Source organism: Heterocephalus glaber, unplaced genomic scaffold, assembly GCF_053883595.1.
Source record: "Heterocephalus glaber isolate CG9 unplaced genomic scaffold, H.glaber_assembly_v1.0 deba00001056, whole genome shotgun sequence".
In the NCBI taxonomy this organism is placed as follows: Eukaryota; Metazoa; Chordata; class Mammalia; order Rodentia; family Bathyergidae; genus Heterocephalus; species Heterocephalus glaber.
Genome location: NW_028258182.1, coordinates 488,798 through 502,352, shown reverse-complemented (window position 1 = coordinate 502,352; position 13,555 = coordinate 488,798). Strand labels below are relative to the sequence as shown.

Sequence of the window (13,555 nt, the reverse complement as noted above, 5' to 3'; positions counted from 1 at the left end):
GGGTCTTAAATGTTAGTTGAATTCTGTAAGCTTGAGATGGCAGACCTTTTCCAGCTTTCACTGATAACAAACAGCTGGCTGTGGCACTTGTCCGCATGCCATAGGTTTGCCATCACTACTCTAAGACCTACAACCACGGCTCCCCTTGTCTAGATCCTTTCAAGTAATACAATTCTCAGACTTCCTCAAAAGAAAAAAAAAGTTTATGCCACAAATTCCAGCTCAGAGCACCAATATATTCCTATTCTAGGGCCAACTTTGATTTGTTCTAGACAGAAGTCAAAGATTCAGAGAAACAATTTCTTGTTGGAATATAACAGGTGATGTGTAAATTATTAATTACCATTTTTACAAGAATCCTTGTTGCTGTCACGGAGAGGAGGTATCTGATGGCAGGGTTCAGCGGCTGTCCACAGTTCATGGCTAACATCTGAAGACTGAGAAAGGTCTGTCTTGAGGACTTCTTGATTTTCACTAGTCCTCACCAAATCAGAGTTAGGTATGTGTGTGGAGCAAGTGGCCTCCTGGTGGACACCTGATAGATTTGGTTTACTGAAAGCATTAAGTGACATTTGTACTAAAGCTTCATTGACGAAGAATGAATTTTCATTCCACAAACTCTCAGATCGATTAAGTTCCACTGCCTGTATAAAGAAATACAGAAAAAGTACAATAATTTCTCCAGCAACTTATACAAATTTCATACAGTATTTATTTCGAACAGAATCTAGCAGTGATGATTTTAGTAACAGTGAAGTCAAGAAGAATATTACCATTTACTCTCCCTTCCCATCTTCTTTAATGAACTAGAAACAAACACTTCAAGTCACTAGGCACTGTATCTTTTTTTAAAGTAGTGTTCTCTGCCACTGAAGAGTTTCACATTAAATCAGAGAAAGCATCATGTCTACTTTTGCTAAATAAAAAAGTTGAAAATATACCCACATAAATGAGAGGAATTTGTACCAAATGTATTTAGTGAACGTAAAAGGAAACAATGCAACAAAGTTCTTTCTTAGGAGCTTATTAATTTTTACAACTTTATGCACTACCAATAAAAAGCACACACGCAATGCACAGAATGTAGAAAAATAAGCTCTTGGGACAAATGGAGTGGGCAACATGGTTGGAGGGGATGCAAAGGGGACACAGAATTCTCTGTAAGGTTTTATCTTATTTGGTCATCAATCAACACAACTCATGACTATTATTAGCGAATGCATTTTGAATTTACAATATCCAGTTCACAAAGAGAGAACTGCCTTGTCCTAACACAGCAGTGTCATGTCTGCTCTCTTCAGTACTTACAGTATACATTATCAGCTGATTCATCTGCTAAAAGGTACATGTATCATTGAATATGGGCGTTTTCTTTATCAATAAGAGCAGATCATATATAGAAGGTCCCTAAAATATAGGAGACACACCCTGCTTGCAATCACTGTCCTCCAGGACCAAACCACCTTGATTTTTCTGGAACAGCTCGGTCCACATTCCCTCTTTAGGTTAAGGTGTCTCAGAGTACAATGACCCATTAGGACCTAGGCTTTTAAATTTTCCATATTTTAGGTCAAGATGTTCAGGCATCATTTCTGAAAGTACCCAGCTTTGACTGCCTACAAATTAAGACCGCCTTGGGAGCTCCCATAGGACCTGCCTCAGATGTTTGCTAAGCCTCCAGTGACGCAGGGAAGAGCCTACCTCCTTGCTCCCAGAAAGGAAGGGCGGAAAGGCTGCGGGGAGGCTCCTCTGCCGGGTGTGCCTCGAGGGGCCCAGCAGGCCCTGCTGCGTGCGCATCCTCTCCTTCTCCTGCTCCACCCGGCGCTGCCCCTCTCTCAGCCGCTCCAGGTTCTGCTGGTACTCCTGCAGCTGGTGGTCCAGCTCGCTGCGGTTCCTCAGCAGCAGCTCCTCCTGTGACTGGCACTCCTGCTCCCGTGCCTGCAGCCAGCTCTCCCTGGCCTCCTGCTCACACTGCTGCTGGGCACAGGTGCGTAGCCAGCGCCTCTGTTCCTGCTGCAGCTGGTGCTGGAGCTTGTGGACGTCGGCCAGCTCTTCTCGCTGCTTCTCCAGGGTGCGGGACCTGTCCTGGTCCTGCAAGGGCCCACCCAGGAAAGAGTGGCCAGGGACCAGGGTCTCCTGCTGCTGGAGGACCAGCTTGTGGATCTCGATGTGGCTATCCTGGATGGTCAAGGCAGCCTGTGGGGCAGAGGAGGACAAAGGAATGAACACAGGCGTCCTACTGGGTCCCCTTTGGGTGGGAAGTGCTTCGAAACACAAAATGCACGACACAATTGTTTTCTCTTAACATTCTGCCCTTTTTCCAAGAAACATCCAAAGACAGACTTCAGCATTTCAAGTAGGCTTGTCTGTTTTTCATAGTGGTAGGACCTAGAAATTTATATAGAGAAGAAATATCAATCCACTATTCTCAGTACCTGAAAGGTTGCTTCCAGCTTCTCATGGATACCAAAATCCAAGGATGCTAAGCTCCTTACATAATATGACTATGTTCATATATCCAGCACATATCCTCTCAGACACTTTAAAGCATCTCTAGATTACAAATATGACCCAAGACACTGCCTATGTATCACTTCATTCACAAAGATTCGGTGTAGTACTTGGAAAAATGGCAAGTCAAGTTTTGCTTTTTTGGAACTTTCTGAATTTTTTTCTATCCAGATTTGGTTGAATTAGAGGATACAGGATCTGAGTCTACAGAAGGCTGATTGTACTTATCTCTTGGACATGAAACTACTGGTTGCTGGCTGTTGATTAATATTTAAGTAGATCCTGAGTAAGAACTCAGAACATAGAATCACAAGACTCTGTATTCTTGTTCCTTATCTCATTCTCTTCCTGAAGTCTCCCCAGTCAATAATTCATGGGAATTTAAGGATCAATATAAACCTAATGATATCCCAATGAGACATTACTGGAGTTACAAATGTTGCTTTCATGAAATAAAAATTTAAAAATAATAAAAATAAGTCAACTATTTGGAGACTTTTGGTAAATGATCTTTTTATAACACAATGTCAGAGAATAGCAGTGAATGTTATTTTTAAGAGATGCATAAGTGGCTAAAGCTGTCCTCTTTGCTGTCTTTGAATTTATAGCAGGAAGGCCATGCATCAAAAACTAAGCTGAAATTCATTTGTTTAACAGATTGCTAACAGGAGGCTGGAATGATTAAGGGAAAATAGATACTCTAAATCTCAGGGGACATTACCAAACAGATTAAAAAACATTTTAAGTTACAGTATCTGCTTATGAAAAGTTGGCAACATCACAGGAAATAATTGCCAAGATTTGGAAAGATGCCACTAAACAAACAAACAAACAAACAAACAAAAAATCTCCTAGAACATGCTTGGAAGCTTTTTAATTTTAAAAGTTCCCACTTAAAGTGGAAAGAAGTATGGAAGAGACAAACGAAAAATGGACAAATAGTGGGTGTGTGTGTCCCCTTTGACTCAGAATGAGAAATCACTACTCTCCTAGAAATAAATTCACATTTTTTTCTTGCTAAGAAATTTTTATGCTGTCCATGTAACAGAGGTTGAAAAGATATGGATTTGACTACCAATTCTTTGTTAGATCAGTAGTTTAGCATACTTTTGAAAGTTAAATTCCTACATGATTTCAGATAAGGCTTAAAAATATTTACTGGGGTCTTTGGAAATAAAATTCATATTTTTTGAATTTGAAAATTAATTTCAAACATCCAGCCTCACTTGAATATTTGATTTATGATTTATAGAAGTTGTTATAAAGTACAGTGATTATCGTCGACAACAGGTACTAATTACTGTGCTTTCTAAATATGAAATAATTAACACATAATAAATAATAAACCACTCAGGATTCTGCTGACCTGGCAGAGCATATGGTAGACTATATGTACACTGTTACTAATTCCAATAAACCCTAAGGGCAACAGTTTGGTGAAACAAACAAAAATTCAAATTTTACATGTCAAAACTACACAGGCAGTGATAACTCTCATGTAAAGATAATTAGAATAATTCACTGTAACCATGAAGAATTCTTCATGCCTACTTAACATTTGGAATAAGATCATTCTAGAATATTCCATGGTAGAGAGGTAGAATCTGAAGATTGGATATTCATTTCCATGCTTAAAGTTTACATTTATATTTAGAACAGAGAATCGCACTTTTTAAGAACTTGCCAATTCATCTTCTTTTCACTTTATTTTGCTAGTGTGTTTCTGTGTCTTTTCCATTTTTTTTTTTTTTGTTTTTTTTTGGTACCGGGGATCAAACTCGGGTCCTTGTGCTTGCAAGGCAGGCAGCAGAACCACTGAGCTAAATGCCCAGCCCTGTCTTTTCCTTTTTGCCTTGTCTATATTTCTTCTCTCATTCTCCTCTCCTACCACAGGGATCCAATTCCATTTTCATCTAATTCTGACATGCTTATGTGAAAACTTCAAGCATGCATAAAAGACTCCACTTATAAAGAGATGATTGCTGTGAACAGATATCTTCCAGAGCCCAAATCCTCAGACCAGCTCAAAAGCTTTGGTTAATAGAATCCACTAGAGGCTTTGATATTTCTCATGTGGCTTCATCCTAATGTGTTGCAAAAATTAGGTCATTTAGGTCACTGGACTTTTGTGAAACTCTAATTCTCACAGAGTCACCTTCAGGGCTGAAAAAGAGAGGTGATCTTGTAAGTATTTTCATCAGGCAACAAAAGCCAGGATGCTCAATGTTTTCAACCTCCAAGAGTTAATGGATTGTGCTCCAACTTCATGCATCCCTCCTATCTTGACAAAGCATATTTGTTTTACATGATAAATTTATCTTTAAGAACATCTACCTCAGACCAGCAAATCTGAAGATAGACACCAAAGACATTCCCATGAAACTGGAAACAAGACAAGGAACTTGCCATTACCACTGTTACCACATTTTCAGAAGTTCTTGCTCGAGCAATAAACCAAGAAAGAGAAATTGATATAATTATTGAAGAATAGCCATAATACCATCACTTTCCAATTTTTATTTTCCAACTGGAATACTCCAAAGAATCAATGAAAAAACTATTAAAATAAAAAATGAAGGTTAATGAGTTGGCCAGCTACAAAAGAAATATATAAAAACTATTACCTTTCTTTATGTAAGCAATAACCATTGGGGAAGTTATACATGCAAATGTACATATTACCTGTACAAAGGCAATTATAAATCTTTCTGGAAAAACATAAAATAAGAGATCGCTGATCCATATTCTTAGGTAGGAGAACTGACTATGGCAACAGTGCCAATTGTCTCTAATTTAGCTCATAATTATAATAAAGTTTCATTTTTATTGGTATTTCATTTTATTTGGTAAGAGGTAAGAAATTTGACAAATTGATTCAAAAGCTCTTGTAAAAGAATATGTAAATACATAGACAAATAATAGATGGAGACTACACTGTCATATATTCCAACATCATCCAAAGTTTTAATACTTAGGACAGTGGTCATAAAACAAGAATAGGCATATGATGAAGAGAATATCAGACACAAAAGTTTTGGTACAGTTGAAGGAGAAATAAGAAAACAGAGTGCTGCACAACTTTACATTTGCTGGTGAAAACTTAAGACTTCATTTTCTCTTAATATTCAAAAGGTATAAAATATGCAATATGAATAAATGATAGACCAATGAGAGAAGAGAGTTTAGTCTCACTAGTAATCAAAGTATAAATTAAAATAATCATATCTTGATCTATTTTCAAAGTGAGGAGAAAGAAGTTTAATTTGATTATTTTTGCAGTGTTCATTAAACATCTTAAAAATACAATTCTAGTAATTTAGCCTAGGAAACATTTAAATGAGGTCAAAAGGATAAACACTTAGAGTCAAAAGGATACAAGACTGTCCATATTTTGTGTTATTAATAATACAAGAGTGTAAGGAATAAGGGATTTGACAAATTCCATGGACTTGAATATGATATATTCATTAAAAATCATGCTTATACGGTTGGGGATTTAGCTCAGTGGTTCCACTGCCTGCCTCGCAAGTGCAAGGTCCCGAGTTCGATCCCCAGTACCAAAAAAAATCATGCTTATAGAATAACAGCTGGTGACATTTTCCTTGAGAGATAAAAAGCCACTCAAGGCCAGGCTCTGGGGCCATTTGTTTTTGTGGGCTCAGCCCTCAGCATAGGGCCCCCACAGAGAGGGGACACAAGAAATGCAGGGTGCTAAACGCACAGAAGCAGGAAGGCCTCAACTGCTCTTAAGGCCTAAGGCCACATATGGAAATGAAAACAGTGTGGGTGTGAATTTAAGTTTTCACCAGAAAACATGAAGCCGCGCTATACTCACCTGAGAGTTTCACTGTGAACGTAAAGCCAGAGCATAATCATCACTACTTTTGAAAGACATGAACTGCTTTATGGTTTCTGAGAAGAAAGGTGTAAAGAAAATACCATAGCGGTATTGCCCTGTGATTACAAATCCAGGTGAAGTTCAACTCATCTGGTGGAATTACACTTTGGGGACTGGCATTCTTATAAGATCACTCACTACCTCTCAAATATTCTAATTTTTAAAGTCTGGGAATCATCCAAGTGAACGGCATGAGGAAAAACATTCACAAGGCCAAAGATTAGAGGAGAGTCATTACCTGCAGGCTATATAAGAGACGAGTTAAATTCTGTATAGCTTGTATAATCTGAAAAATAAGATTACATGGGTCAATGTTTTTTAAAAAGCTCTCATTTGCCACAAATTGAGAAAGGAGGACGGTGATATATGTGAAGCAAGCATCGCTCACCTCTGATTGTGAAGAACCTGGAAAACTTCTACAGTCCACCTACAATACACAAAAGCAGAAGGAAATGAATAGCCACTCTACTTTTGCAAAGCTACACTGTACTGCTCCCAACATACCATCCTCACTCTCTCTAAACTCGATGACCTCATCCACAGTGACTCTGTCTCCTCTCTGGAAGAGGCCCCTGTAGGGTTCAACACCCACTTGACAGGGAGTGCTGCCCTCAGGAAAACCTGGGGTGAGCAATGCAGGGAGGCTGTAGGAGCCCCCTTCACACCAGGGGGGACAGCAAGGGAGATGTGCACACTCTAAGGAAGCTGGATGTGCCCAGGTGGTGGCGCCTCCCCAGCCAGGCTGATATCTTGCATCCTGGAGGCTTGATTTGGAGGCTAGGGGACATCATGCCAGGCCTCGAGCTCCCTGTCTCAACCTTTGGGATTTATGATGACCAACTAGCTAGTGACTGAGAAAAGAGATGAACCCAGAAACAGTGCACAGGGGACACTGAGCTTGGACTCCTCCAATCCTACTGCAATTGGAGTTCACGGACCAGTGCAAAGCCCACAAATGAGGCTGCAGGGTCCATCTGCTAAGGATGGGTCTGTCCTTAGCATTTTGTCTCTCTCATGGCACATATTAAGGGAACGTGTGGATTCTGAAGATTTCCAGTTTCCAGAATTGAATTAAACATTTGTTTAGTCATTTATTGTGTCTTCTCTCACTCTGATGTAAGCTAATGAGGAGCGAGACTACCTATTTATTCAATACCGTATCTGCAAAACTAAGTGATGCCTGGGATGTAATGGACACTTAACAAATGAATAAGGGTCTGGACCTGGTAGCACTCCATCCAGTAAGTAAGTACTGATCACCCACAGTAAACTCCACACTTTGTGCTATGGGACATCATCACATTCCTAGTCCTCCAAGACCATACCCTTGGTGATGCTGCTTGCCTTTGTCTGAGCAGATCTCATTTTAAACTGTAAAAAGCAGTCAGCCATGGTAATGTTCTCAGGTAACTTTCAACTTAAGCTAAATGCAACTAGTTCAGGCTGATAATGAGCTACCTAGATTTCATCTTCCCTCTTGTGCCACAATTAAATATTTCATTCCTAAGAAGTCCCCAGGATAAAGGACAAAGGCTGAAAAAGGAGATAAAGTTTAAAGCATTAGATCTGTGTCCAACCCTGTGGAAGACACCAGGACTAAGAATCCTTGTCCTGTAGTGAGTTTTTGGAGTGCTCAGTTTTCTTCTGATTCTGTCCTTGCCTGTCCATATATGTTTGCATTGGCGGCGAGACCATATGGTATTAATTTTTACTCCATAAAAATTAGACATGTAGAAATGAGTTGGATTGTGCTACATGTAGTTATTTGTACCAGGAACCAGTAGGTTTAATACAAGGCAGGGAGCACATGCTGTTTTTAAATGGAGTTGGTCTGCCACCTGGTGGTCTAATTATGTAACTGCAGCTGGTGTTTTACACAGGATTTCTGATGTTTGGGTTACAGATTTAATGTTTCTTCAATTTCAGAAATTTGCTTTAGTCTTAACCTAATAAGGGAGCTAATGGCAAATATCTATGGTACACTTTTTAAAAATTTGATTTCAAGTGCTCTTTTCCTATATCTCAGTTTATTCAGTTTCTCAAAATGTTTTACTAAGTAAGGACCAAGTTTTCCAGACAGGTTGATTAAAAGAGGAACCTGGACATTTCATCTCATATATCCATCTGTGACTGAACTGGGGGTTGGGTCTACCACAGCTTTCCATCCAAGATGAAACTATTACTGAGCAACTCACTTACTTGCTTTCTTTCCCAAAGAAGTTGAAAACTACCAACTTCAGACTTAAAAGTGAAGTCTGAATTTTAAAAAGATGAAAAGCAGGAAGAGTATAAGACAAATAAGCTAGAAATCTTACAACTGAAATAAGCAGGGTAAAATACTGCACTCCCACATTCATTTATTTTTTAGCCTATGAAGTTTGGAAAAGAACACCAAATGACAGCAGTCTGTTCCATGGATTTTTTTAAATCCTTGGACTTGGTTTCTCTGTTATATGTAATATTTACCAAAAAATATAATATGCAAAGTATGTTACATCTATAAGAGAAGATCTGATATATGTTTCACCACCATATATATATATATATATATATATATATATATATATATATGACTTGCCACCTCCCAGAATCATAGTTTTATTCTTTCCCTATTTATGACACTTGATGATTTCAGTTGAAGTTAGTAGGAAATTATAGGCATTTAATTTTTAAAGGAAATATAAGCTATGCATACGGTATGTTGAAAAAGAAGTATCATTTGGAACAAAATCATTTTTGAAAGCAAAAGTTGGTTTCATGAATTAAAAATATACAAAAAGCAATAAAAATGTGAGTGGTAATAGGAAAACAATTGAAAAAGGGTAGAAGGTCGAGGAAGGAAAAAGAGCAACGATATCTCAAAGCTAAAACAATTTCAGCTATGTTAGTGCCACGTGGCTCTGTAATTGTAAGGATCCGATGCCCAGATGCCCAGGGCTCCTCTCAGTAGAGGTACCAGGCAGGCAGGGTGAAGAGTAAAGATGTGCAGTGTGGAAAGTAGAGCCCAGAAGCCAGAGAGCACAAACAAACATGTACATGTAAGAGTTTTCAACCTCTTTTTTAATAACTTTCCAATTGTTTCTTTGTTTACACCTGCACCATATAGGAAGAACAAGAACATTTAAAGAAGAAATGTTAAAAAGTTTAAATGTGAATATTAAAATTAATCAAGAACAATTCAGAAAAGCACTTTCATTCCACGCACTGTCATTGATAAAGCAGGACCTAGGGCTATTTTATTATACAAAGAAACCAGTGATGTTCACTAACAAATGGTTAACAATACCTTCTCCCCTGCATCAGAGACTGCCAAGTTGGTTACCACACCCTGGGTCCCAGGATCCATATCCCAACAGCCTCTTCCTTCTGTCCCTTCTGTTACTGGTGCTGGAAGCACACCATTAAGACAGAAACAAAAAGGACAACATCACAAGTCAGCCAGCCAGCGGGGTCCCTCTGTACACAGCTGACAGACACACACTTGGAAATAAGAAACATCATCAGTAGTACACACTGAACATCCACGTATGAGGCGTTAAGAAGCATCAGGTCCACCGTCCCTGCCCACATGGAGCTTACACACTAACAGATCCCAAACCAAGAAACAGCATAAACCAAGACCCAGCCTCTGTATTTGCTTCTTTCTTGTACTCACACCTTCATGTACTGTTTGCAGTATACAGGGGGTAGATTCTCCATCTCACTCCCACTTACAGGAAAGAGCCTCATGGGAGGGTGATGCCAAAACAGGCATGGCTGAGGCTGAGCGAAAGCAGGGCTCATTGGCAGACCAGGTCTGTGCCAGGCTCCCCCACGGCCAGGGTGAGAGGAGCGGCCGGTGACCAGGCTTAGGGGAAGGCAGGAGGGAGACATCGTTCCAAAGAAGCTGCAAGTGGCTAAGACTTTATGGCTCCGGTCACACAGACTGAGAACCCACTCACTGTCTCATCATTTCACTGTGTCTTTTTCTCACATTTCTTACGTATGCTACATATTCATAAGTTCTGTAAATACTGCATATTTAAACTATGAAAACACAGAAATGAGTCCAGAAATATCTTTAAGTACCAAATACAAATTTCACTTCATCCATTAGATCTCTGTTGGCAGGAACTGACTGATTTACCCATGTGAACTCAGTGGAAGTTTACAGTATGCCACCTTGCACTGAGGAAAACTGGACTTCTCACGGCTCTTTCACACTAATCAGGACCCTGCTGAGAACGATATTCACTTTATACATTTATAAACTTTCTTATTTGGTGTCATCTTGAAACTTTATTTCCTTTTTTGGGGGGGGACTGAACTCAGGACCCTTTTTTTTGCATGATTTACTATTTTATTTTACATTTTATAAAAACAGGAGCCCAGACACACCCTGCCACCAGGGTGGGGCTCACGTTCCTGGGCAGACCTGGCCACCCTGATGGCTCGGAGCCCCAGACATCTCTTCCTTGGGGTATTTACAGCCCTGTACAAAGCAGGGCTATGAAGGGAACATGGAGACGAGATCTTCCTACCCAGCTGCACAACACCTGCGGCAACAGGAGAGCCATGGAGAAGCAGGGAGCGGCAAACATCTCAACACCTCCCAGCTGCTTGTGAGGCAGGGGCAGCACCACTGAGCCAAATCCCCAGCCCTTGAAACTTTATTTCTAATGAAGGAAATGGTTTTTCTCTTTGTTTAAATTAACAGAAATACTTAGATCTTTGGAAAATAAGAGTTGTCTAGGACTCTGAAGATCTCTTCTAAAACAGTTTTCTTGCTGAGGCAGAAACTGCTTCAAATGATATCAGCTAAGAGTCAAGTTCATTGTGCGCAAGCTGCTCACCAATAATGAAGGTACATTTTATAGAAATTTTTCTGCACTTAAAAAGTAGCTCCACTTTTGGGTACTATTCCTAACTCTTAAAGAGATGCCAAAAGCATTACCCCATCATTGGCCACTCCCTTCCTCTTCTCCCATGCCTCATAGAAACGAGGACAATCAGGGATGAGCAGAAGCCAGTGATGCACCACATGAAGGCAGAAGAAACTGAGTCAAGTTCTCTCTCCCCATGGTCCATTCCAGAGCAGGTAAGAGGGTCTCCAGCAGACCAAACTTCACAAAGCTACACTGTACTCGTCCCCACGATTAAGTGCACTGAGGACTGAGGACAGGGCTCTGCTTCACTTACAAACTCAGTCTGACTTGGGTTTCACCAAGAAGGGCCCATCTCTTAAAGCCAATCGCAAAACAGACCCATTCAGTTACAGGCCTTCCTTTAGGAACAATCTTGTGCCCCCTTTGCACCTTTATAAAGAGAATCAGGCTCTTCTGGCACTGTGTTCCAATCCAGCCCATAATGGAGAGGCCTTTGGGGAGACAGGACCCTACCACTTGCCCTTGTAGCTCCTCTACCTGCACCATGATATGGAACCATTCTGGTTCTAGCAAACTCCATGAGCAGCCCTTAGAGCTGTCCCAAATAACAGGAGATGTGGATGCAGACAGAAGACTGGCTGGCCAGCCTGAGGGAGGGAGGGAAGGAGGGGAGGTCCTGCAAGCTCTGAGCAGCTGCGGGCCAAGCGGAGCCTGCCCAGCTGTCCTTGGGGTGAGGACGAATGCATGGAGCCCTACAGGTATTTTTAGACAGAACTTCCTCAATGGTGTAATGAGGTTCTTCTTGTAAAGGGAAATCACCCAGGGCACTATGATTCCCCTGATGAATCCAGGCTGTGCTGAAATGAAAAGCATATGTGCACATTCTGAAAATAGAAACCCAAGATTAGATAAAGCAGGATTTGAGAGGGGAAAATAATTATTGGTGCTTGTAAGAAATATATAGAATTTAAAACTATACCATATATAGACCAAGGGATATTGTTAAAGAAATTCTAAAATCATACAATCCTCCAGTCCCTAGCTTCTGATGATATTTTATCATATGCATATAGGACCTTTTGGAAGTAAACTTTTAGCACTGCTCCTCGAGAAAACTATGCTCTTTACTATCTTCAAACCCTTTATGGCCTAAAACTGTGCATACAACAGTATAATTAGGTTCCAAGAAATCACCTGAACCAATTCTCTAGTCTGTATTTAAAATATATTGGAATGGCATTTTAATATAATTTTCCCCATCTGATACCGGGAATCAAACTCAGGACCTTTTGCTTGCAAGGCAGGCACGGTGCCCCTGAGCTAAACCCCCAGCGTTTTAATATAAATTTTGACCCACGTTAAAGTGTATGATAAAGCATATCAAAATCTTGGCAATTTTGCCTTTGGCCACACAACCAAACCTTGTAGGCCAGGGGAAGGCAGGAGGGAGACTGATTCTAGTTTTCTGAGCTATATTTTTCTCTGCTGATGCTCATATGATTACGTTTAAGGGCTTGTTCTCTAAGGGACTACAGGAACCCTTCTTTAGAAACCAAAATAGGTTTAAGAAAATAGGTCTAAGAGCCCTTTCAAAAATGTATTCAGCACGTCACATACATCGAGAGTCAGCGAGTGGTTTGGGGAAGGGACAAGACACCCACCAACCTCTCCAGGTCCTTAGCCTTGAAACACTTCACCATTGATATATGAATGCGGTATTTCTTTAAGGCTAGCCCAGCTCTTCTCTGTTCTTTCTAATTTAAAAAAAAGACATTTACCCTCCTCCCAATAGGGACAGAGCCCCTGCTTCCCTTGTACGTGACCACGCCAGCTCCCGGCCAGGGCCTGCCTCTTCACTTACAGGCAGGGGGCGGTCCTGGGACGCCAGCGCCCAGCTCCCCCCTGGAGACAGACTCTGCGCCGCTGACCTCCGACCACTGACTCCGGTCTCCGTCTCCCATCTGCGAGGCCTTCATGGCAACTTGCAGACTCTCCGCTAGGAAGCAGAAAAACAAAAATAAACTCAAAGGATGCAAAGAAGTTTATTTGGCAAATTACACTGGCCTGTGCTTGTTTTTATATGGCCCAGGAGCTGAATGTTGATTTTCCGCTTTTAAAAGGTTGCTCGCATGGTGCTCACTTGAATGTGTGAGCACCTCAAGTAGGAGGCAGCAGTCCTGAGGCAGCAGGACTTGAGAAGCCTAAAATATTTACCATCACCTTTTACAGAAAATGTATGAGGATTTGCAATTGAAACCAACATTTTCAATATCATTTTGCA

General features: G+C 40.6%; 1 protein-coding gene across 5 annotated transcripts in view; it reads right to left on the bottom strand.

Moving 5' to 3' along the window:
- The window catches only part of Arhgef28 (Rho guanine nucleotide exchange factor 28), a 328,072-nt gene that overhangs the window by 34,317 nt on the left and 280,200 nt on the right, over positions 1 to 13,555 (bottom strand). For all 5 annotated transcript variants that reach the window (XM_021251666.2, XM_004874150.4, XM_087209586.1 and 2 more), the window contains 6 exons: positions 13,136 to 13,270; positions 9,696 to 9,796; positions 6,798 to 6,836; positions 6,648 to 6,695; positions 1,702 to 2,196; positions 344 to 644 (listed from right to left, as the gene is read on the bottom strand). In XM_021251666.2, the coding sequence (XP_021107325.1) occupies positions 344 to 644; positions 1,702 to 2,196; positions 6,648 to 6,695; positions 6,798 to 6,836; positions 9,696 to 9,796; positions 13,136 to 13,270 (1,119 nt within the window). The remainder of the gene's footprint in view (positions 1 to 343; positions 645 to 1,701; positions 2,197 to 6,647; positions 6,696 to 6,797; positions 6,837 to 9,695; positions 9,797 to 13,135; positions 13,271 to 13,555) is intronic.